The 26,196-nt window shown below is 35.7% G+C and overlaps 1 protein-coding gene across 2 annotated transcripts; it reads left to right on the forward strand.

The window, feature by feature from the left end:
- Positions 1 to 367: 367 nt before the first annotated feature.
- Positions 368 to 25,739, forward strand: abcc12 (ATP-binding cassette, sub-family C (CFTR/MRP), member 12). 2 transcript variants are annotated; one of them, XM_051114331.1, is made up of 32 exons: positions 368 to 519; positions 3,227 to 3,453; positions 3,601 to 3,660; positions 3,809 to 3,954; positions 4,202 to 4,348; positions 4,561 to 4,708; positions 5,514 to 5,750; positions 5,878 to 6,051; positions 6,149 to 6,296; positions 6,999 to 7,147; positions 7,269 to 7,376; positions 7,667 to 7,873; positions 7,965 to 8,036; positions 8,130 to 8,254; positions 10,729 to 10,801; positions 10,951 to 11,154; positions 11,864 to 11,998; positions 12,176 to 12,272; positions 14,588 to 14,653; positions 14,764 to 14,853; positions 14,962 to 15,065; positions 15,153 to 15,338; positions 15,904 to 16,130; positions 16,233 to 16,370; positions 18,560 to 18,749; positions 18,853 to 18,942; positions 19,045 to 19,234; positions 19,883 to 20,042; positions 21,142 to 21,220; positions 21,776 to 21,889; positions 21,968 to 22,132; positions 25,194 to 25,739. In XM_051114331.1, exons 3-32 carry the CDS (start codon positions 3,616 to 3,618, stop codon positions 25,284 to 25,286), a joined length of 4,107 nt encoding a protein of 1,368 aa, XP_050970288.1. In that variant the 5' UTR covers positions 368 to 519; positions 3,227 to 3,453; positions 3,601 to 3,615; the 3' UTR covers positions 25,287 to 25,739. The 2 variants fall into 2 exon arrangements, with proteins under 2 accessions (XP_050970288.1, XP_050970286.1); XM_051114329.1 differs by lacking the exon at positions 368 to 519 and adding an exon at positions 1,836 to 2,238.
- The last annotated feature ends 457 nt before the right edge of the window (positions 25,740 to 26,196 follow it).

Here is a 26,196-nt window from a genome sequence, read left to right on the forward strand (position 1 = left end):
GTGACAGAACTGTACGTTTTTATCTGACAGTGTGTTTCTGGATTACTTTGTCTGTATTTTTATATATGCCGGTGTAGACTGTCTGCATGTTATTATTGTCTCTCTGTATTTTATCATCTTGCAATATTGTCTTTGTATTCTGTAACCTAAGCATAAGTATAAAACGTCACATCATGAAAAGGCTTTTTCTCTAGCTTTGCACGACTTCAGCCTTGCCCCTAGGAGCATATTTCGAACCATCCACGGCATGCACTTCACCCCAGCTGCTTTTCTGTTTGCCATTCTGTTTGTAGGTCACTTGATGTCATCCTATGGTTGTTGAGTGACACTGAATGACTTGGCATTCATTCAGTGGAGAGTCATGTTTTCGCCCTCTGCGACTCTGTAGCATTGTTGTCCCCAACGCCTGCAGCTTGAAATTGTAAGGATTGACGTTCACTGTATCCTTCTGCCACTAAAGCCAGAATTGAACCCTTCTTTTTCTTACTCAAAACTTTTCTTTTCAAGTCTTTTGGCATGGTAAGTGGTGATTATTTGATTTACAGTTACTTTTGAGATACTAGCACTGTTTTTGCCATTCAGCTGGTCCTATTGCAAGAGGATAATGATGGCCACAGCAGGGTTTTTATACTTTTCCTCATTAAGTAAGATTTGATTGAGATGATCATCTAATAAGACTTAATACTTTATTAAGCAGCATGAGGCTTGTCTGTGTTGGAATTCAACAGATACTGGAATTGAATGGCTGCCATATATGTAGAGATGCTGATTTAAGAAAAAAATGAAGTGGTCTTGTTTATTTCTTTCCAGAGCTGTATATTAACACAGTTACACAGCATATCCAGCAGTTTTAATTATTCTGCCAATACTATCATCCTAATTCATTCAATTATATTTGCTTTTTCAGCTGTTTTTCTTTTTTTTGGATTGATCATGGATGTCTATAACACATACAAGCACAAATCAAGAAAAGGGGTGGTAGACAGTTCATGCGCATAGAACTCACAGACAGTTTTTTTTAATCTTCATTCATGTTCTGTTATAGTTACACACACTGAAGAAAAGCAGAAACAGCAAGCGAGAGTTTCACATGGTTTGGTCAGTAGATACAGAGCTGTTATTGTGGAAAAACATGCATCACTGAGCAAACTCCAAGGCTTGTGTATCTGAAGCACTTGTTGCTTGAATTAGAGGACAAACGTGCTGTATCAGGAGTTACAAAAAGAAAGGAGGAAATTCCCTTTTCCTGTGTTCTTGCACAGAAAATGAGAAGTTTTAAGTCACGCAAGGTATTTTCCATTTTCTGTTTAATTTTCTCTCTTTAAAATAGGATCTGCTCCTGGCTTGTATGCAAGACAATGAGAAGTAAAAAAAAACAAAAAAAAAAAAAACCTAAATTTTATATAAATAAGATGATGTTATATTGCTAATGTTTGATAATGAGCATGTTAAATGATAGTGTTTAGAGTTTCATGTATGAGAATGATATTTTGGCTTATACAAAGGTTAAAATTAACAACATAAATGTCCATACATATGTATTTACACAGCCAGACAGCTTTTTCTGAAACTGATTTCTAAAAGCTTTAACAGCACCATAAAATCACTAATGGTTTATAACAGTGAGTTTTGGTCATAACTGAGCAAACAGACCTATTTATTGGCTGTATCTGCTTATAAATGGGACATTTATGAAATCATTTACTGCATAGGAGCGAAGGGTTCATTTTTCAAAAAAACATCAGATAAAGGGATTTTAGACAGGATGCCAAGGAGACAGGATGTTACGCAAGTTTTGCATTATTTCGGACGTGCTTTGATGTCTGTGGCCACAGCTTATGCTGAGTCTTTTTCTGTTCATTTATTCACTGCCAGGTTGAAGCGATTCTCTTCATTTTGAGACAGATGCAACCCAATTTTCACTTGTATTTTTCAGTTTTTTAATTATAATTTTTCATTACTCCACGATCCAAGTGACGTTAGATATCTAATAGCCTACGTGGATGATTTTTATTTTTATTTTGAATCGGTACTTTTCGGTTAATCTTTTTGAACTTGTTCGCAAAAGGAGCTGAACAATACATTTGATTTTCCAGTTGAGGGGGAATGAGTCAAAACGGCTGAATTTAATACATAAGAGCTTTCTGAACGCTCTCAATCGAATGACCTGCTGCACAAATTACATTATGTCAAGAACGCATGCGCAGGAGGATTTGTTGACGAATCTTAAGAAAAAAGGTGATTATGATAACAGTAATGTACAACAGTTTGTTTTTGTAATGTAATTAAAAAAATGTTTAAGTAAATCAATAATAAATAATTTAAAATTTAAATAAAGTATCAAAGCATTGTTACATACTATGAAATATTTACATACTAAAACAATCTGGTATTAAGCGTGTTGTCGCTCATCTACAGAAATAAATGTTGGCGATATTTGGTTTGGCTATTGCTTGATGGTCTAAAAACCTCGAATTTGATTTTATTTTCCTTTTGCTACACAGTTTACGAAATGTTGTGTAGTTAGTACTGTTGGACTGCTGCGCTTCCCTTTTGTGCTTTGTTGCATTCAGCTAATAATAATCCAGAACTTTTAAACGCATGAACAAGCCAAAGATAAGATAATAAGAAATTATAAAATGATAATATTATTTTATTTAGACCGTGTTTATGATAAATGTAACTTAATGACGCAGGGTATGTGCAGGTTAATAGATAGTAAACTTTGCTAACTGTCATGTCAACAAAACTGACTCAACAGAAACAGGAGTTCAAAGGTCAGAAGGGTTTTAAAGCAGTATTGAGGTCAGGTGCACCATCACCTACTAAGGATGATGGTTAATATGTAGACGAACAGAACAGACCCTGTATTTTGATTGATAAAAAGCTGTAAGGATTCAATAAGTTGTCAAGATTGCTGTAGAAATATGTTTTAAGGCAAATAATGACCAGTTTGTTATTTATTGTCCTGTAACATTATTTGCTCTAGTGTCCTTTCTGTTGCTGAGAGAAATAACAGCTGTCGAGTTAGATGCCAATTAGATGTTAAAATTTGCGTCAAAACTGAATCTCATTTTGGCCTTAAATGTGGTGACTGACACTCATAAACAGTAACATAACATCTACCTAAAAAGTAGTATCAGAGGTGAAAGAAGCTATTTGTTCCTTTGCCTTCTCACCTAGTTTCCTCAGAGCTGTTATAAACTGAATTTGGTTTATTTTACAGGCTGAAGAAAAAAGAGATTGGATTTGTAGCATCCAACAGGTGGTGAGAGACAGAGAGACAGAGGAGGAGTGTCAAGACCTCTGCTCGTCTTAACCTTTGAGCCTGGTAAAACAGTGATGTAACTGAGTGTCAGGACTTTAAAGCACGTTGGTTTAGAGTATTAAAGCATTCGTGGTTAGCGTGACAACTGCACTGACCAGTACACAGGCTTAAACAGCAGCTACAGGGTAAGTAACTACTATATAACTACTATTAATATAACAGTATTACAGTGTTTGATGTAAATCATACTGTTTTTATTCATTTGTTCATGTGAAACATTATATTTTATTTTTCCTTATGTTCATGTGAAGTTTCTGATTAATAACCTACAGAAACAGCTGAAAAAAATGAGGAACTCCACAGAGAAACAGAATGTAGAAGCAGTTTCTTTTGTAAGTTAGATGCTGACTTAATATTTTACTTTTCTTCTGTTAAAGCATTTGTCCTCTAGATATTTTTGACTCTCTTTTTTTAATTGACTTAAAGTCACTTTTATTTTATGATATCCGTATCTCTTTGTTTTCCTCTCTTATTGTTCAGAAACAGAGAAGAGATAGTGCTTCAGCCATGAGTTCATTTCCTGAAGGTCCTGCGGTTCTAGATTACAGGGAACCTGAACCTCCTCCTAAGAAGCACAAGTACCAGCAAAGCTTGAAAACCCTCATCCCATTACGTTTTAGTTCAAAGTAAGACATTCACCAGCTTTCTGAACATATTATAAGCATATTACTTAAGTTTTATATCAATAATGAAAGTGATCTGTCCATTTCATTAAGAGATCAGAGAAAAATGTAAAAGTTTGTTTCTGTCATAGCTAATGAAAGTGCCACAGTTTTTCTGTTTTAATCAACAAGTCCGTAATTCATGTATCATCTTCAAATTTGTGCTAAATTCATAATGTAATCTTAAATTTCGTTTTCTAACTTTTTACAGCTCACACCCAGTCGATGATGCTGGTTTCTTCTCCTTCACATCATTTGCATGGATGTCACCCATGATGTGGAAGATCTTTAGGAATCGGTTAGATGAGGACTCGCTTTATATCTCACCTTATGATGGAGCGCACATCAATGGAGAGAGGTACATATGACAACAAGTTGGAAACTTTTCATAAGGTTTCCATTCAAATCTTCACTTAGTTTAGGAAGTCTCAGCAGAAAGAGTAGCTCCAGTTTAGCACTTGGAGAACATGAAACCAAGTCATTGTCTAATGTTTTTGTCACATATCCAGGTTGAGTCTGGGAAAATGTAATTATTTTTCTCAAATAAGTTGTGATTTCTGTTCTGTTCAGGTTTCAAAGACTGTGGGATGAGGAAGTCGCCCGTGTGGGCCTAGAGAAGGCATCTCTTTCTGCAGTGGTCATGCGTTTCCATAGGACAAGATTTATAGTGTCATTCTTCATTTCTGTCCTGTTTGCTTTCGGAGCATTTGTTGGTCCGGTATGTAAAATGGCTTAGCTGGTACAGCATCAATCAGTTAAAAAATAAATAAAACATATTACTTTCATGTTCCTTATAGTGCTCTATATTTTATATTGAATATAATCCCCTTTTGAGGGACCCACAAAATATAGTAACAACTGTATATTTTTATGTATAAATACCCATTTATATTTTGTGAGAAAAAAACCCAACTGCAATATTGTACAATTGTTACTTAAATTAGATCATTATATGTGACCCTGGACCACAAAACCAGTCATAAGGGTCAATTTTTTGAAATTGAGATTTATACATCATCTGATTTATACATCAGCTGAAAAAATAAGCTTTCCATTGATGTATGGTGTGTTAGGATAGGACAATATTTGGCTGATATACAACTATTTGAAAATCTGGACTCTGAGGGGGCGAAAAATCTAAAGTTGTCTAAATGAAGTTCTTAGCTATGCATATTACTAAAATTAAGCTTTGATATATTTACGGTAGGAAATTTACAAAATATCTTCATGGAACGTGATCTTTACTTAATATCCTAATGATTTTTGGCATAAAAGAAAAATCTATCATTTTGACCCATACAATGTATTGTTGGCTATTGCTACAAATATACCCGTGCTACTTAAGACTGGTTTTGTGGTCAAGGGTCGCATATTGTCACTGTACTAAAGCCATCTATGAAGTAGATTGAAATTCTAATTAAGTTTGAAAACCCCTAACCTACTGCATGATTTGATGTATTATAAACTGTTTTTTTTTTTTTTTGTTTTGAATGTTAATTTTTTACATTTTATCTGTATTCTAGTCTATTTTAGTGAATGAAATCCTGAGCTACGTTGAGCAGCCTGAGTCATCTACAGTGTTACATGGGGCCGGTTTGTGTGTGGCCCTGTTCTTGACTGAATTTAGCAAGGCATTTTTTGCATCGTGCCTGTGGGCTGTGAACTTGCGCACCGCTATGAGAGTGAAGGGTGCTTTCTCAATGCTCGCTTTCAACAAAATCATCTCTCTCAGGAGTCTAACCAGCATTAGTATAGGAGAGGTAAGCTCCTTTATAATGCCGCTAAATCTGTATAGAGGATTTATTTGTATTTATTTACTCTCTTTTACCAATAACTTTTTCATGTTTTAATGTTGTTGTGTTCATGCTTTGTTTCTCTATGGTGTAGACAATAAACGTGTTGACGAGTGATGGCTATCGGATGTTCGAGGCAGCCATGTTTGGAACTTTTCTGCTTTGTGTTCCGTTCCTGCTAATCATATGTATCATTTATTCCTGCATCATTCTGGGATACACAGCACTTGTTGGAATTGTGGTCTACTTGATCTTTCTACCAATACAGGTGCGTTGGTCTTTTCTATAATGAGTTTTGAGATTGCATTTGATATTTGCTTGTCTCAGTAATGTTTTGTTGATTTTCCCTGTGTGTCTTTATGTAGTTCTCAATTGCCAAACTGATTGGTGTGTTTAGAAGGCGGGCTGTATCTGTGACGGACAAACGGGTTCGCATTATGAATGAGGTTCTGACCTGCATCAAACTCATCAAGATGTATGCATGGGAGGAGTCTTTTGAGAAAACAGTCACAGGTTGCCCATCCTTTTATCCATCCATTTTATTTTACACTACCAGTCCAAAGTTTTTGAACAGTAAGATTTTTAATGTTTTTTAAATTATTCTCTTCTGCTCAAAAGCAGTAATATTGTGAAATATTGTTACTATTTAAAACAACTGCTTTCTGTTTATTATATTTTAAAATATTTTAAAATCAAAGGAAAAATTTTAGCATCATTACTCCAGTCTTCAGTGTCACATGATCCTTCAGAAATCATTATAATATGCTGATTTGCTGTTCAAGAAACCTTTATAGAATTATAAAAAATTGATACTTTTATTTAGCAAGGATACTTTAAATTGGTCAAAAGTGAAGATTAAGACATTTATAATGTTACAAAAGATTTTTATTTCAGATAAATGCTGTTCTTCCTAACTTTCTATTCATCAAAGAAACCTGAAAATTCTACTCAGCTGTTTTCAACATAATACAACTTTTTTTTTGAGCAGCAAATCAGTAAATTAGAATGATTTCTAAAGGATCATGTGACTGTAGTAATGATGCTAAAAATTAAGCTTTGAAATCACAGGAATAAATTACATTTATAAGCAGAAGAGACTTCTTTAAAAAAACAAAAAATTTTGCTGTTCAAAAACTTTTGACTGGTAGTGTATTTACTCCTGATTCTATGAAATGCAATATTTTCTCTTACCTTTTTTTTTTTTTCCAAACCTAGATGTCAGGAAAAATGAGAAGTTACTTTTACAAAAGGCTGGTTATGTTCAGAGTTTGAACGCTTCCTTTACAACAATAGTTCCCACACTAGCAACCATCCTCACCTTCATTGTCCACACTTCACTGAAACTGCCTCTTCTACCTTCTACTGTGAGTCCAAAAAACCAAAAATATGCTTATATTCTGCCTCCTGTTAATATAAATGTGATTATTTCAACTTCATTACTTTTGCACTGTGGGGTTTACTCTAACCATTATTGTTTCTCTACAGGCCTACACTATCATCGCTGTATTTAACTGCATGAGGATGTCTCTGGGCTTGTTACCATTCTCTGTTAAAGCAGTGGCTGAGGGAAAAGTGGCTCTCACACGACTCAGGGTTGGACTCTTTCACTTTTCTCTCAGTTTATCCAAAACCATACCTAAACCATTGTTGAAAAGGTCTTCTCCTTCTCATGATTTTGTACCTTTGGCCCCATTATCTGCTCCAATCTGCCATTAGTTCAGGACATATTGAGGAAGATGTAAATATTGTTTATACAAGTTACTCATAAGGATAAGTGTGTACAAAACATATTTTAAGAGTATTATACACATGCTGTGTATATGAACATTTTACTCACCAGTACAATGCATATAAAAACACATTTAATGTTTTTATCTCTACAGAAGCTTATGCTGATACAGAACCCCAAAGGCTATCTCACGCAGGATAAGAATATGGACTTGGCGCTGGCCATGGAAAAGGCCTCATTCTCCTGGAGCCTGCCAGATGCCATGAACGCCACTGAGAAGCCTCAGGATCCCTCTGAAAAAACCACACAGCAATCAGACCTCAAACCTTCACTCACAAACATCAGCTTCACTCTTGCAAAGGTGTGATATGACTACATTTTGATAGTTGATAACATTCAGGATGTGTTCTAGCACTACAACGTGACTAATAAATCTCTCTTTTAATCTATAGGGAAGTCTGCTTGGGGTGTGTGGCAATGTTGGAAGTGGAAAAACATCTCTGATATCAAGTATTCTCGAGCAGGTGTGGTGCCTCTGTGTTTTCTGCATCCTAACGAACAGTTTCACATATGATGTGATGAGATGTGACTGACAGTGCAATGATTTATTCCTGCAGATGCATCTTCTGAGCGGGTCTGTATCAGCTAATGGAACATTAGCATATGTTTCCCAGCAAGCCTGGATTTTCCACGGGACTGTAAGAGACAACATCCTCATGGGAGAACCATTTGACCAAACCAGGTAAATTATTGAAGAACATCAAAGACTAAATAGGTCATAGACTTTGGTCAACAGCTTCCTGTTTGTATCACTAGAACTCATTTCTCATTTCTGCTTTGTAAAATTTGCAGTCAAAAACAGGCAGTGTGGTTGCCAGAGCTTTTCTAAACCACAAAGCCACATTTTTAATGTTTTAATGGAGACTTTTTAATGGAGGCCAAATGCCAACACCAAGTGTATCATGTCAACATCTTTATTGGCCAGACAGATGAATGTAGAACAGAGGAAGATTTAGGGTAGTAAACAACACTAAACTGAACTTAGAAGGAAGTCTTGAAGCAATGAAATTACTCATGACCACAACCATTCACCTTATAAATTATCATGAGTTTTTTAGCTACAATAAATCTTGATAAAACCTCTACAGCCTGACCTACATAAAAGGCGAAGAGGGAAATCTTCATAAAGATGTAGTGATTTATAGATGATCGAATCTCAAATGATTAGCATATGTAACGTACAAATTTAGCTGATACTGTATATGAATGAAAAATATTCCATAGTCTTAAAGGAGAAGCCACTTCCAGAACAACAATTTACAGATAATGTACTCACCCCCTTGTCATCCAAGATGTTCATGTCTTTCTTTCTTCAGTCGTAAAGAAATAGTTTTTTGAGAAAAACATTTCATGATTTTTCTCCATATAATGGACTGATATGGTGCCCGATTTTGAACTTACAAAATCCAGTTTAAATGCGGCTTCAAACGATCCCAAATGCAGTTGTAAATGATCCCAGCTGAGGAAGAAGGGTCTTATCTAGCGAAATGATTGGTTATTTTCCTTAAAAAAAATACATTTTAAATACTTTTTAATCTCAAACGCTGGTGTTGTCTTACTCTTCCCTGAACTCTGTGTATTCTAGCTCAAGACAGTTAGGGTATGTCGAAAAACTCTGACTGTATTTTCCCCCTCAACTTCAAAAATCATTTCAAAATCATCCCACATCACTGCAGAAGTACTGCCCCAGTCTTTGCAATGTGAACATGCAAAGATCAAACACCCTTAACAAAAAAGGTAAAACAGTGATATAGGGTGATTTTGAAGTTGAGGGAGAAAATATGGTCAGAGTTTTTCGACATACCCTAACTGTCTTGAGCTAGAATACACAAAGTTCAGGGAGAATAAGACCAGACAGGCGTTTGACATTAAAAAGTATATAAATTGTATTATTTTTATGAAAATAACCAATCGTTTCACTAGATAAGACCCTTCTTCCTCAGCTGGGATTGCTTGAAGCTGCATTTAAACTGCATTTTGGAAGTTCAAACTCGGGGCACCATATCAGTCCATTATATGGAGAAAAATCCTGAAATGTTTTCCTCAAAAAACATAATTTCTTTACAACTGAAGAAAAAAAGGCAAGGCAAGGCAAGTTTATTTATATAGCACATTTCATACACAAAGGTAATTCAAAGTGCTTTACATAAAAGGAAGTAGAATAATCATAAAAACAATAATAAAAACAATAATCAAAAAAGGAAGTAGAACAATCATAAAAACAATGATCACAACAATAAAACAAAAAATGTAAAATGTAAAAACTGATTGATATAATGATTTAAAAATGATTTAAAAATTGATTTAAAATAAATTTAAAAAAGACATGAACATCTTGGATGACAAGAGGGTGAGTACGTTATTTGTAAATTGTTGTTCTGGAAGTGGACTTCTTCTTTAAGGTGCGATCACAATTTTGGTACAATACTGCAGCAAGAAAAGGTAAATTCCCTGTTGTTAACAGTGTAGCAATGCATTTAGCACAGCACTGAGCAGCTTTCTCTTGGTTAATGAAAATTCCGTCAATAATTACTCACCCTCATCTTGTTCCAAACCCATTAGTCGTTTGTTCATCTTCAAAAGACAAATTAAGATATTTTTGATGAAATCCAAAATGACCCTGACCCTGCATAGACAGCAACACAACTACCAAGTTCAAGGCCCAGAAAGACAATGGCAAACGTGACTGTATCTTTAGTCTGTCAGATCTAAATTTTAGATGGTCGGATTGGAAGACAGAAAGACCATCACAACTGGAGTGTAAAAGAATAGTTTAGTATGAAACTCCATAGTGAACTAGCCTAAACAGCCAAATTTAATAAGAAAGGTTTAGACACCACTAACCCATTCATCTTGAAATAACTGATATAGCAAGTAGTAATTTACCTCAGTGTCAGACTAGTCATTCTAGGAAGCTGACGCTCACCTTTCTAACACATGTAATATACCAGGTCATGTTCTAGTGCCAAGAAGACAGTAAACTGCTTTATGGTGTTTTTTATTGCTTGTAATGAATTTTATTGGATAAGGTACATTTCTGGTTTAGGTCACAGTCACAGCTGCTTTATAATCAAGGTAAAAATGTTGTTGAACATTGATCCTTTGTACTTAATTGCTGCATCCTAAAAAATGTGGTACGTGTTTACTGTGTTATAGATATGCCAGGGTTATTCATGCCTGCTCTCTGAAACCTGATCTGGCAATACTTCCATATGGAGACCAGACAGAGGTATGTTACCACATTTTGACAACATACAGTATTCTGATTAGATGTTAATATTTTTTTTTTTTCAATTGAACCAGTAACGTAATACTAAGGAGTACAGTTGTATAGCAAATGAGGATGATAATATTACTTGTGTGTGTGTGTGTGTCTAGATTGGAGAGCGGGGTATTAATCTTTCTGGTGGTCAGAAGCAGAGGGTCAGTTTGGCCAGAGCGGTGTATTCTAACAGAGACATCTACCTTTTGGATGATCCTTTGTCTGCTGTTGATGCACATGTTGGGAAGCACATATTTGAAGAATGCATCAAGAAAGAGCTGAAGGGCAAATCAGTCATTCTGGTCACTCATCAGCTGCAGGTAATTTACTCTAACATTATTCCATTACATTCTGTTTATTTGCTTTGCAGATAACTTATAGATATGTGATTCCTAGTAGCTTCTGAAAACATGAAAATATCAGGAAATTTTAAACAGGGTTTGTGGAAAAGTCATGGATATCAATAAAATCTTTAGAGTCATTATAATATCTAATAAAAAAGCAAGAAAAATGCTAAAGATGACTTGCACTAAAAGGATTGAGTTATAAGTTGCTTTTTGTCAACAGAGGTTTCCAAGATTAAGAGGTTGTAGTTGTGTGTATGTGCAGTTAATATAACCGGTGTCCCAGAGGTTGATACAATAGAAAAAAATGCATGGAGATGCACATAAACATCACGTTGACAGTTTCATGAAGTAAACAGTAATGATTAATTTGTGTTGTCGTAACATATATAATGTACAACCTCCTCAGGTTGGAAAAGGGTTATCTATGCCTCCCTCACTGATTATGTAATGGTGGGAGCACATTTTGTTTCACATGCGTTCACAAAGTTTAACATTAGAGAAAGCTTAAACCTTTAACTTACTCATGTCACACAGCATGCTTTAGTCATTCAGTTTGACTCAGCACAGCTGCCTTTTAATGTATAACTCTACATAATGATTTTAAAATCAACTTATTGCCAGATTGTTTTGTGTGCTCATCTCAACCTATGTCTTCAGCTGCTTCTCTCTTTTGCGTTTGCAGTATTTGGAGTTTTGTGATCAGGTGTTGCTGTTGGATAATGGGGAGGTAAAGGAGGCAGGGACTCACAGTGATTTGATGAAACATAAAGGCCGCTACGCTCACCTGATTAACAAATTCCAGCTGGAACAGAGCAATGTAACCACTTACTCTTCTCAAATAAATGAAATGGGCCATACTATAATACAAATAATACAACTTATTGTTCTCTGTTGACATGTACCAGTTTTCAATACTAATCATAAACAAATACTGCAAACAGAATAATCTGTGTGCACTAAATTTCTTCTGAATTTTCATTTTTGGATTCTATAGGAAAATGCATTGTCTGATTCCAAAACACATACTGAACACAATGACTCTAAAGAAACCAATCCAGATGAGCCCAAAGCCAACGGAATCGAAAACCCAGGTTAGTGGTTAAATACGTTATTAACAATAAGGAATAAGGGTCTTATGTAGCAAAACGATCAGTCATTTACTGATTTAAAAAAAAAAATAAATAAAATTGATATACTTTTTTTTTAAAACCACAAGTGCTCGTCTTGCACTAGCCCTGCAATGTGCATGCATGTCTTCACACATTTAGAAAAGTCACGCATGGTTAGTTCTTCATCTGTGTACTTCGGTACAAAAAGGTAGGATAGGGCAAAAAGCTCAAGTTCGAAATTGACTGACATCGTTGTTTTACCTTTTTTTTTGTAAAGGGCGTTTGACTTTCTTTGCACTTTTGCTTTGTGAACACTGGGTTTGTACTTCAGCCTACATCACACGTGCGTGATCAAGTAATGTGTGAGGTGGGGCTAGTGCAAGACGAGCATTTGAGGTTAAAAAGTGTATAAATTTTAGTTTTTTTTTTTGTTGTTGTTGTTTTTTTTTAGAAAATGACCGATAATTTCGGTAGACAAGAGTCTTATTTCTTAGCTGGGATTGTGTAGAGCTCTTTAAAGGTCCACTGATGTGCCTTGAAACATGCAGCGTTATTCTATGCGGTGACGTAATTTGAACTGAAACAGGAAAACAGGGCGGGACATATTGAACAGCCCCGCCTTCAAAATAGCCAATAGCACTCCATTTATATCTGCTCTGGCCAGAGCCGTTGAGCTCGGTAAAGCCTCATTTGACAGCTTATGACAGACACAGTCTAATAGATTACCCAACAGATTCAATATTAAACTCTAACTAAAACAAAATAGTGATCATAATCATGCTGAGGCTGTGTAGCTTAATTCATGTCGACTCACGCACATGATCTGCTATGTGCAATCGCGTCTGTGCCTGGACCGGAGCCAAAGTCCGGAGTAGACGGCTGCTGCGGTTTGCGTGCCACAACGTGAATCCAGAACTCCTTTGCCCCAATGGAAAGCATATTTACACTGTCTGAATCTTTCCCTATCTCCTACATTGTGCACTACATGACATTCACCACACAGTAAACACTAACATTGTGAACAAGCAACTGATCTCAGCCGCAGATTCAACGTTTATTTATAGACGGATTCTAGAGAGCATTTGATTGGACAGAAGGTTTGATGAGAAGCTGAAGTTCACCATGATGTCATCAAAATCGTTGATCCATATTGGCGGAAGTGAGAGACTGGGGACTTTAAAGCTGCACTGAAACTGCAGTTTGGACCTTCATTCCATTGGGCACCATGCATCAAGCAAAGAAAACATCTAAGGAGATTGCTGAAACTACTAAAATTGGGTTAAGAACTGTCCAATGCATTATAAAACACTGGAAGGATAGTGGGGAACCATCATCTTCAAGGAAGAAATGTGGTCGGGAAAAAAATCTTGAACGATCGTGATCGGCAATCACTTAAACGTTTGGTGAAATCAAATCGTAAAAATACAACAAAAAACTCACGGGTATGTTTAATAGTGAGAGTAAGAGCATTTCCACACGCACAGTGCGAATGCAATTTAAGGGATTGGGACTAAACAGCTGTGTAGCCTTAAGAAAACCACTTATCAGTGAACTAATTGGAAAAAAGGCTTAAATTTGATAGGGAGCATAAAGATTGGACTCTGGAGCAATAGAAGGAGGTCATGCGGTCTGATGAGTCCAGATTTACCCTGTTCCAGAGTGATGGGCGCATCAGGGTAAGAAGAGAGGAGGATGAAGTGATGCACTCATCATACTTAGTGCCATACCTAGTACAAGCCTGTGGGGGCATTGCTATGATCTGGGGTTGCTGCAGTTGGTCAGGTCTAGGTTCAGCAATGTTATGTGCCCAAAGAATGAGGTCAGCTGATGACCTGAATATACTGAGTGACCAGGTTATTCCATGAATTGATTTTTTTCTTCCTTGATGGCACGGGCATATTCCAAGATGACGATGCCAGGATTCATCGGGTTCAAATTGTGAAAGAGTGGTTCAGGGAGCATCATTTTCACAAATGAATTGGCCACCACAGAGTCCAGACCTTAATCCAATTGAGAATCTTTGGGATGTGCTGGAAAAGACTTTGCGCAGCGGTCCAACTCTCCCATCATCAATACAAAATCTTGGCGAAAAATTAATGCAACTCTGGACGGGAATAAATGTTGTGACATTGCAGAAGCTTATCGAAATGATGCCACGGCGAATGTGTGGGTCCGATGAAATATTACAGTGTGTGGGCAGTGTATTATGAACTCTAATGATCATGCATTTTTAAGCAATTCATGTCCTTAAATCTTTTGGTAAAATGGATGTCTTTTCTCTTCTTTTCTCTTTCTAGCTTTTGATATGTCTGATGAGAAAGATGTAACAGATGAATTACCCAAAGACTCCACAGAAACAAAAGGTAGATAAATGAACACATACACAATATATAATCACAATATAATCAAGAAAATATCCATTACATTCACACTGTTTAAATATGACTTACACAATGGTGTATGTGTGTTACAGAGAAAAAGAATCAATTAGTAACACGGGAAGCGTCGCTTGAAGGTTCAGTTACGTGGAGGACTTACCACCAATACTGCAAAGCTGCTGGAGGTTTTTGTCCTTTTTTCCTTTTTTTCTCCACCCTTATCTTTTTGTACTTTATAAATGCTGTAACACTGTTTCTCAATTATATCTTTCTCTGTCTATATATCTATATAGGGTATATACTGGTGTTTATTGTTCTTCTTCTCTTCATACTTCTCGTGGGATCGACTGTTTTTAGCAGTTGGTGGCTGAGTTACTGGTTAGACCAGGGATCAGGGGTAAATATGGACAAACACACACACACACACACACACACCTGATACATCAAGATCTTACCATCTTTTTTTCTGTGTGTGTTCCTGTAGAACAGCTCCAGTTCCAATTTTTCAAGCAGTGGTAATATCTCAGAGAATCCAGACCTGCCATTCTACCAAATGATTTATGGCATTATTATTGTTATTATGGTATTGCTGAGTATTGCCAAGGGCTACGCCTTCACTAAAGTAACTCTGCATGCTTCTTCTAAACTTCATGACACCATGTTCAAACGGGTAAGATATTTCCACTATTTCTGCTGTAATTAATGACAAAGCTGCTTTTTTTTTTTTTTTTTTTAAAGAAACTGGGATTTATTAGAATATATTAGTAATAGAGTAGATTAATTAACCATGATTCATTTTGTCAAATATTTTTATGTCAGTGCCAAAGTTTGAGCGTCCTGACTTTGAATCCTGTCTCCCTCTCTCTCGCTCTTCAGTTCCTGTCTATTCACTTTCCTACTGTAATAAAGGCAAAAATGCCAAAAATAAGTCTTTAAAAAAAAAAGAATAATTTTATGATTCCAGAAGTTTCAAGAACTGTACTGTTCTTCAGCAAAAGCAATAGTTTTTAAGTTTTAATTTAGATTAGACTTATTATTTTATTATATTAATAACATATTATTATTGGTTGACCTAAACCCTCCTAATGGCAAAGAAACTCCTTTTTATAATGTGAGTGATCAAGCGTAATATGAAAGAGTAGGTTTAGTAATTGAATGCAAGCATTGTGCTACTATTTGTTCAGTAAAATGAGAACTGCAGCATTATGAAACCATGTGACTGTACTTTTCATCAGATCCTTGGCAGCCCAATGAGTTTTTTTGACACAACTCCAACTGGCCGCCTGGTGAACCGCTTCAGTAAAGATCAAGATGAGGTTGATGCAGTTTTGCCATTCAACATGGAGAACTTTTTGCAGTTCGTGTTGATCACCGCTTTCACCATTCTGACCATCTGCATAGTGTTCCCATACCTCCTGATCGCCGTGGCAGTTCTCGCAGTCATCTTTGCCACAATCCTATAGTGAGACATAAATATTACACCTTAACATCATAAGACAGATCCACCAAACAGGTTTTAATGCCTTGAAATGTACAAACCATTTGTGTTTTCTATTTGCCCTAGTGTTTTCCAAAGGAGCATTCGTCAGATGAAGAGAATGGAGAATGTGAGTCGTTCTCCCTGGATCTCTCTCACCACCTCTACCATACAGGGACTCAGCACCATCCACGCCTATGACAAAAGGAAGCAGTATATTGAACAGTAAGATAGTACCATCAATGTATTTGGATCTATGAAAATATATTAAAGGATTAGTTCACTCCAGAATTAAAATGTGCTGATAATTTACTCACCTCTATGTCATCCTAGATGTTCATGACTTTCTTGCTTCAGTCAAAAAGAAATGAAGGTTAATGAGGAAAGCGTTCCAGGATTTTTCTGCATGTAGTCGAGTTCAGTGGGGATCAGCGGGTTGAAGGTCCAAATTGCAGTTTCAGTGCAGCTTCAAAGGGCTCTACATTGTCCCAGCTAAGCAATAAGGGTCTTTTCTATTGAAATGATCAGTTAATTTCTAAAAAAAAAATTTAATTAAATTAACTGTAAGTACTGACTCAACCACATTTTTTCACAGGTGAAAACAAGACGATAGCAAAACAAAAACTCGTTTTGAATGACAAAAACTTTGATGAAAATCTGTTTCGTCAGTGTATAAAAATGTTAGGGAGTGGCGATTTGAGAAGAGATTCATTCAGAATGAATCTGCTGCGTGGTTAGGAGTTTAGATGCCTACATTCGAACTGTATCATAGCCTACCAATCTATCTGGCGGGACATAAGCTAGCATACATTTGCTGTACGTCTCATAAAACATTAAAAAATGTGATTATCTGGGAATAAGAGAAGAGCAGTCATTTGGATACATTTGACAACACAAAAGAGAACTCAATTCAGTCTGGTTTCTGAGCACAAACGCTGAAACAGAGCCTCTCACACAGTACACAAGTACTCTTTCAGATCTCATGAACGGAGAAATACACACAAAATGATGTTGAACTGTCCGTTTTGACAAGTATATATGTAAACACACTTAGTTACATCTTGGGTGAACGTAAACAGCAGGGAGAATATCGGACGTGTGTTGATACATTGTATCCATGCATTCAGACAGCAGCATAATTTTTAGAGAAATGCTCAATAAATGCATTACACTGTAACTAATCCCCATTAGATTTTAGCCTAGACTGGACTAAACTAGACTAAAACTAAAAACAATGCAGATGACTAAAATATAACTAAAACTAAATGGCTATTTAGTCGAGAGTAAGACTAAATCAAAGTTCGCTGTCAATATCAACACTGGAACATGCAAAGAAAGTCAAATGCCCTGTACAAAAAAAAAAAAAAAAAAAAAAAGGTAAAACGACGTCGGATAATTTTTAGGTTGGAGGAGAAAGTGAGATGGAGTTTTTTGCCCTACCCTACCTTTTTGAACCTAAGTACACACTAACCGCGTGTGACCTTTCCAATGTGCTTACATAATGCTGAAAAAGTGCATGTGCATCGCAGAGCTAGTGCAAGGCAAGCATTTCTGGTTAAAATGTATTTAAATTTTTTTTTTTTAGAAAATGACTGATTGTTTCACTAGACAAGACCCTTTTTACTCGTCTGGGATTGTGTAGAGCTCTTTGAAGCTGCAATGACACTGCAATTTGGACCTTCAGCCCACTGGCCACCACTGAAGTCCACTATATGGAGAAAAAAAATGTTTTCTTCCAAAACCTCGATTTTTTTTCAAATGAGGAAAAAGAAAGACATGAACATCTTGGATGATATGGGGTTGAACAGCAGTGAACTAATCTTTTAATTCTCGTTTAAATTAACATGATACATCATTATGACCCTCATAAACCAGGTACCAGAATGACTTAGCATTATTCAGCATACCTAACCAATAGCAGGCAAGCATGAGTGTTAATATTTAGACGCACAGCATGATTACAAGTGTGATACACTGCTTTTATGCAACAGTCCAAAGTTAATACTGAAACCAAAATTAACTTGTAACTTACATTTTAGACACAATATTGCCAGTTTATTTGTCTCTTTGTGCTCCACCAATTAGGCCAAAAAAATGAAAAGAATAGGTGTTTTTTTTTCTAAACAAATCAGTTAAGACAGCTGCTTGTTGCCACCTACTGGTGTAATATGTGACCTACAGAAAGAGACACTAAGAGACCTACAGAAAGGCCAAAAAAGATTAAAAGACCAGAGCTAACTGTTGTGTAATTTGGAATAAAATGTAGGCCATAAGATCTGTGGCTCTTAAAGTGAACTCAGTAGTCACTAATAGCTCAGTCCAACTGACTGTATGTTGACTTCACATTAAAAGAATGTAGAGAGCAAACCAATGAATTGAAAAATCACATATTGTTTGTTTGTTTCCAATGACAGGTTTAAGATTCTGAGCGACACCAACTCAAACCACTTTATGCTGTATAATTGCGGGACTCGCTGGCTGTCGTTTTGGTTAGACTTCTTGTCAGCTACTGTTACTCTGATAGTGGGACTTTTTGTAGCGCTTAGCTCCAATGAGGTCATAAACCCTTCTATGAAGGGCCTGGCTTTATCTTACACAATACAGGTAACTCTCACAGACTGCAACAGTAGGTTAACAAATTAAAGTTTATATCATGTCAAATTCAGCTGGAAGTCTGAGCACATCTCCTGCATTTCTGTCATTGCAGTTGACTGGTATCCTTCAGTTTGTGGTGAGACTGTCCACTGAGGTGGAAGCGAAGTTTACCAGTGTGGAGAGGCTGCAAGAGTACATTACGGTAAGAGACATAAACATTAAGTTTACCTCAGTATATCATGCATTCATATTCCGTTTAGAATATAGTTTTGATTTGTTATCCCTGCTTGCATGTGTGCTGTAGACTTGTGTATCAGAGGGTCCACGAAGTGTCAAGAACGCAAATGTTTCCAGCGGCTGGCCACAGGATGGCGCCATTACCTTTACAAACTACAGTATGAGATACAGGGACAACACGCCCATAGTCCTCAATAATCTCCACATAAATATTAAACCAGGGGAAAAAGTTGGCATTGTGGGACGCACTGGCTCTGGTGAGAGAGACTATATGTTTCATGCAAAGCTTAATTCATGTTTTTATATTTACATTTTAAGATTAATGTTCTCTTATTATTGTCAGTTAAAGGGAAAGTTCACCCAAAAATGAAAATTCTGTCAATAATTACTCACCTTCATTTCATTTGAAAACCTAAAGACCTTTGTTTATCTTTAGAACACAAATATTTTTGAAGAAATCTGAGAGCTTGCATAGAAAGCAATGTAATAACCATGTTCAATGGCCAGAAAAGTAGTAAAGACGTTGATAAAATAGTCCATGCGACATCAGTGGTTCCAAATTAATTTTATGAAGCTACGAGAATATTTTTTGTGCGCAAAGATAACAAAAATAACTTCATTCAACAATTTCTTCTCTTCCGTGTTAGTCTCTGCCTCTCTATATTATAGATGTCTATTACTACCTTTCTGGCGTGTTGCTGTCTATGCAGGGTCAGAAAGCTTTTGGATTTTAATAAAAAAAATCTTAACTTGTGTTCCAAAGATGAACCCTTGTGGGTTTGGAATAACATGAGGGAGAGTAATTAATGATGGAAATCAGTAAAGGCATTTGTACTACGAATGTCAGATCTGTTTGTCTCTTCTTTGTCTTGGTTTCATTCGTTGTCCCTCTCATTCTGATTCAGGTAAGTCCTCTCTGGGTGTGGCACTGTTCCGTTTGGCAGAGCCGGCTGAGGGCACTATATTTATAGATGATGTGGACATCTGCAAGCTGGGGTTGAGAGATCTTCGCAGCCAACTCTCCGTCATACCACAGGATCCTGTACTCTTCATCGGCACTGTCAGGTGACCTCTCACCTTTCAACTCTTTTACTCTCCTACTGTTTTATTTAAAATAGGTACTTATTCCACCAGTGAATCACCTCACTGAATTACGTTTTTGTTCAAAAATTACTTAAACTGAAACTGGCAACAGCCATTGTGAGTCACATCACTTTTGCAAAAATTAATTTGCAATTACAAGAAGTTGCAGTTATGAAAAAAAAAAAAAAGGCTATTATCTTTGACACTCAAAACCTTATTTTACACTGCTATTCAAAAGTTTGGGATCAGTAAGATTTTTAATGTTTTTTTAAGAAGTCTCTTATGTTCAACAAAGTTACATTTATTTGATCAAAAATACAGGAAAAAAGTAATATTATGAAATGTTATTGCAACTTAAAATAACGGTTTTCTATTTTAAAATACTTTAAAATATAGTTCATTTCTGTGATGCAAAGCTGAATTTTCAGCATCATTACTCCATTCTTCATTGTCACATGAAATTCAGAAATCATTCCAATATGCCGATTTATTGTCAAAGTTGGAAACAGTTGTGCTGCTTAATATTTTTTGGAACCTGTGATAGTTTTTCAGGATTCTTTAATGAATAAAAAGTTCAAAACAATTTATTCAAAATAGAAACATTTTCTACCAAAATAAGTCTTTACTATCACTAGTTTTTATCAATTTCACATCCTTGCTCAATAAAAGTATTTTCTTTCAAAGTCATTTCTTTCAAAGAAAGAAAGAAAGAAAGAAAAAAATATTCTTGTACATTTTGTGCTTTTTTTACCTTTAATTCTGAGAGTGTATTATAATTTTTATTAATATTTTGGATTTTAGTTATATATTTTCTTTTTCTCCGTTATAGTTAAATGTCTAGTTAATTATTTTAGCTCAGTTTGTGTCACTTTTTTTTTTTTTTTTTAAATAAACGTTTCATAATTTTTTCAGTTCATCATTTTTACATTTTTTTTTATTTTAATAGGTTTAAAAATATATATGATTTGCACAGATAAGTCATTTATAATAAACACTGCAGCATTCCATAAATCATTTCCAATTTCCAAGAATTGTTGTTTTAGATTTCATAGTGACTTCAGTGTGTGGTCACTTTATACAGGTATAACCTGGATCCCTTCAACAACTACAAAGACGAGCAGCTCTGGCTGGCTTTAGAAAAGACCTACATGAAGGAAACGGTAAAGACTTAAACAAGGCCTACAAGCAATGCATGTTGTACATAGTAGAAAACACCTTAAATGCTCACGCTTCTTAAGCTACAGGCTTCTGAAGTTTCAGACTTGACGAACAATACCTGTTTGTATAAGTAGTCGGCATTTGATAAATTGGCGCTTCAGTCCATTCACTCATTATGATAAAGTTTGCTTTCAGGTGATCAGTTGGGTGCCAAGATTTCATTGTGATTTCACCAGTCACGGTTTCTACTAGGAGCGGCTCAAACATCATTAAGTTAATCTAGCCTTTTATGTGAGGATATAATTTATTGAGAGAGCAAAGAAAAATCACAATATAAGAGTGGGCATGTTACTGTGAGCTGCACGATAGTGATGAAACATAGACGTAACATCTGCTTAAATTCCTCTCAGTACCTTTCACACTTTGGGCCACGGTAACATAAAAAAGAATAGAGAAACAGCAATAGAATATAATAGTCATAGAATATGAAAGAAACACTCAGGCATTCAGGTGTTAAATCATCCACACCTCTCTTTCTTTTGCTCTCCCTCTTTCAGATTTCTAAGCTGCCAGAGAAGTTGCAAGCTCCAGTTGTGGAGAATGGAGAGAATTTCTCGGTTGGAGAGCGGCAGCTCATGTGCATGGCAAGAGCGCTGCTCCGCAATTCAAAAGTAAGTACGAAAACACACCCAGAATCCCCTCGAAAATAGTTTTTGTTCTTAGAGAGTCTAATAAAATTGTGGTCATAGATCATTATACTGGACGAGGCGACAGCGTCCATAGACTCAGAGACTGACAGCATGATCCAGCACACCATCAGAGACGGTTTCCAGCACTGCACTATGCTCACAATCGCCCACAGAATCAACACGGTATTAGAGAGTGACCGGATACTCGTAATGGACCAGGGCAAGGTAATCCACTACTTTCCTATACATAAATTGACATTGAAAGTAACTAAATATATATATTTTGAAAAACTCTGGTGAAAACCTTTTTCCAGTTTAACGGCATTAAAAATAATGCAGTGGCGGGGCTGGGGTTGGCCATCCCCCTAAAAACTGCTGCTTCTGCCTCTTTTTTAATTGACAAGAAGTGCAATAATTTAGTCGCAGAAGTCTTTATGACCACATCAAATAGGAGACTTTTCAGACGTGCACTCCAACTTTACTTCAGTGACAGGCGCTAGTCTGTCTAATGAGCTCAAGGTGACGAGGAAGCTTGGGTGGAACAACAGTGAACTGTGGTCAGATGAAATGTTGTCAGGCCATATGCCAGTAAATACAAATTTTCCTGTCCTGTCAGCCATTACAGGGTTTCTGCAGGTTTTATGAGGGCAAAAAAGACTTTTTAAAGACCTTTTTAAGACCAACTAAAGAAAATTTAAGAAAAAAAAAAAATCGTAGGAAAAACAATGCAGCAGTATGTTCTCTAAGTATAGTTCGAGTTTTACTCTTTTTCCCTCTTTTCCTTCGGTAAAAGCGCGTACACATTTTACTTTCACTTTCAATTCAGCGTAAAGCAATGGTTTGTTATTAGTTAATTTGAGTTTTCCCTCTTTTCTTTACTTTCCTTTGGTTTTACGTAGCTTGTAAAAGCGTTGTGCACATTTTACTTTTACTTTTAAATTAGCGGTATTAACATAACGTAACAAACTTTTATTAACAAAATGAATAACAATACACCATGTTATATGCCTAATATAAAATAATAACTTATACCAAGTTTAAAGGGTTACACGAACTAAGCTAGACGAACTAAGCTTTTACGGATTTGGAACGACATGGGGCTAAGTGATTAATGACAAAATTTTCATTCAGGGGTGGAGTAACGCTTTAAATAGGCATGCAAAACTGAAAACCAGTAAACTCTTTGTACATTAACCAAATAAATAAGAAACATAAATAAGAATAAGAAATGTTTATTAGCAAAACGAATAAGAAAGTTTGGAAGCATGGCATACACCTTGATGTAACATAAAATAAAAAATAAATTGCACAGTTTAAATAAAGAAAATACACTGTAGAACCAAATAAATTTGAAACTTCCGCTATCAGCTTAGATAAATAGCAGAAGTCAACAGGCTTTTCAGAATCCAAAATATATTTAAAACAGGCGCTTTGCATTTCGTTTTGAAATTCTTCCGCCATAGTTGTGTCTTTCTCACTTCACTCTTAGTCAGTCATCTCGACTCACTCTCTTCAAGGGATAAATGAAATGTGATGCGACTGTCGTTCGGCACACTGCATTGAGCAGCCGCCTCCAGTTTTAAATTGTATTGTCTGTTCCCTAACTGAACAAAATTATAATTAAGTTCTTCTTCGGGTAACTAACAGTCACTAACAGCAGCACATACCGCCATCCACCCCGTATTGTTTTAATAAATATTGAGCGACCTAAGCCATGTAGCACAGCAATTATGCTTTAAGCTTCACTGTAAAATTAAACACATGAAAAAACAATCCCTCACGAAAATGAATGCCATGATCATATGAATTTAAGACTTAAGATCTGCAGAAACCCTGCATTATACTGAGATTGATTGCAGAACGTTTTAGTCAAAGAGTAAAAGAAAATAAGAGGAAATCAATAACTTTTGTAGCTTTAAGGATTCATCTATACAGTTGAGGTCAAAAGTTACATGCCGCTTTCAGAATGTAAAAATGTTAATTATTTTATCAAAATACATTCTTGCATGTAAGTTTATTAAGTACTGACCTGAATAAGATATTTCACAAAAAGATGTTTACATATAGTCCACAAAAGAAAATAATAGTTGAATTGATAAAAATGACCCTGTTCAAAAGTTTACATACACTTGATTCTTAAAACTGTGTTGTTACCTGAATGATCCACAGCTGTTTTTTTGTATAGTGATAGTTGTTCATGAGTCCCTTGTTTGTCCTGAACAGTTACATTGCCTGCTGTTCTTCAGAAAAATCATTCAGGTCCCACAAATTCTTTGTTTTCCAGCATTTTTGTGTATTTGAACCCTTTCCAACAATGACTATGATTTTCAGATCCATCTTTTACATGAGAATACATGAGTCCCTCAGTTGTCCTCAGTGTAAAAAGATGGATTTCAAAATTGGAAAGGGTTCAAATACACAAAAAAACCAAAAAATATTATAACCGAAAATAACCGAAAAACCAATGAATTTTTTTAACTGTTCAGGACAAACAAGAGACTCATAAACAACTGTCCCTAAACAAAAAAATACAGCTGTGGATCATTTAGGTAACAACACTGTATTACGAATCAAGTGTATGTAAACTTTTGAATGGGGTCATTTTTATCAATTCAACTATTATTTTCTCTTGTGGACTACATGTAAACGTCTTCTATGTGAAATATCCTATTCAGGTCAGTACTAAATAAAAATAACATGCATTTTGAATGATCCCTCTTATTCTGGTAAAATAATTAACATTTTTAATGATTCTGAAATGGGATTTAAACCTTTGACCTCAACTGTATATAATTTAGTATTTGGTGATAACTTCATTGAACGTTTGTATATTTCTTACTTGCTGAAGGGCACCGGTAAAAAATGGGTTTATGTAAAGATAGTTTTAAGTTTGCTTATGAAGTTATTTTTTTAATTTATTTATTTTTTTAATAAATGTTAAAATCGATAGTTCTCAATTATACTGTAATGTTGAACGGCTATAGTCAATGGTTAAATATTAGGAAAAAAAAAAATCCTAGAGTAGTACTGCTATCAGTGATGCTCCCCTTTAGTCGTAAAAAAAAAAGATGCCATTAAACAAATATTAAAAATATACTGCCTCGGTGTTTGTACATTAATGTAAAGATTGAATGTGAAATTTTGCAATATTAAAGAATATTTAAAAACTTTGTAAGGTGAGAATAATCGCAATAAATTTCAGAAAAAATTAATTAATTAGTTCATTTCAATTGACAGCACTAATTTATCGTACTCAGTATAAGCCCTCTTTTCTGTTTTCTTCCAGGCGGTTGAGTTTGATCCACCACAGGACCTGGTACAGAGGCCGAACTCTTTATTTGCATCACTTCTAGCAGCAGCTAATAAAGTGAACTCGTGAGGCACTCAGAAACATTCACAAACTCACAGACCTTCACGTTGTTGCAGAATTTACCAGCAGAGTCTGTGCCAGAGCTTACAAACTAGGGGGCATTTATTTTTCTAAAAGGGACCTCGATAGAAATCGGTAAGGTGCGGGGGGATGGTTGGGGCACAGGTCCACAAAGCCTTTCAACATTTATAAGTAAAAACACATTGCACTTTTTATTTGCGCTTCACATTATTAGTGTAATTTTTCTTGCAAAACCTCCGAGGGCTCTGCACATTTTCATTCATGTGCTTTATATGTCTACTGTGTTCTTTATATTTTGTATCTTCCCATGCATGAGACTTTTCATAGGTTCATCAAATGTATATATTTAAAATATTTATTTGATTTTTATACGTATGAAACAGATGTAATATCAAAGGACAACACATGCACAAATAAAGCCTTGTTTCTCTCTTGTAAGCTCTTATTTCACTTCATACCATGAGTTATATAGTAGATATGTAAATAATGCATGCAGAATGTTCTGGTTAAGTTGACGTGTGTGTTTCTCATCTCGGACACTGGGTGTCTCTCTCCTCCTCCAGTACCAGAGCTTATTGGGCCATGGTTGCATCAGTGGAGACACTAACTGATGAAATGTGTTGAAATTTCAGCATCAGCGTGCATCTCAGACTGATGAGGGATTGAGGGAATTATTTTAACTCAGTGAAGAGACAGCGTGAAAGACATTAATCAGATATCAGTGACTTTTTATTGCTTGTGTCCAATATTCTAAAGCACAACTTCTGCAGTGACACTCATGCGCCCATATGACGCGTCATTTAAAACAATTTCTTTCAGAGACGCTTTTGTATCTGAAATCATATTTTTGTATTCAGAGCAATTTTGAGCAGTGCACCACCATCAACACTTATTTAGG

This window comes from Labeo rohita, chromosome 7 (assembly GCF_022985175.1).
Source record: "Labeo rohita strain BAU-BD-2019 chromosome 7, IGBB_LRoh.1.0, whole genome shotgun sequence".
In the NCBI taxonomy this organism is placed as follows: Eukaryota; Metazoa; Chordata; class Actinopteri; order Cypriniformes; family Cyprinidae; genus Labeo; species Labeo rohita.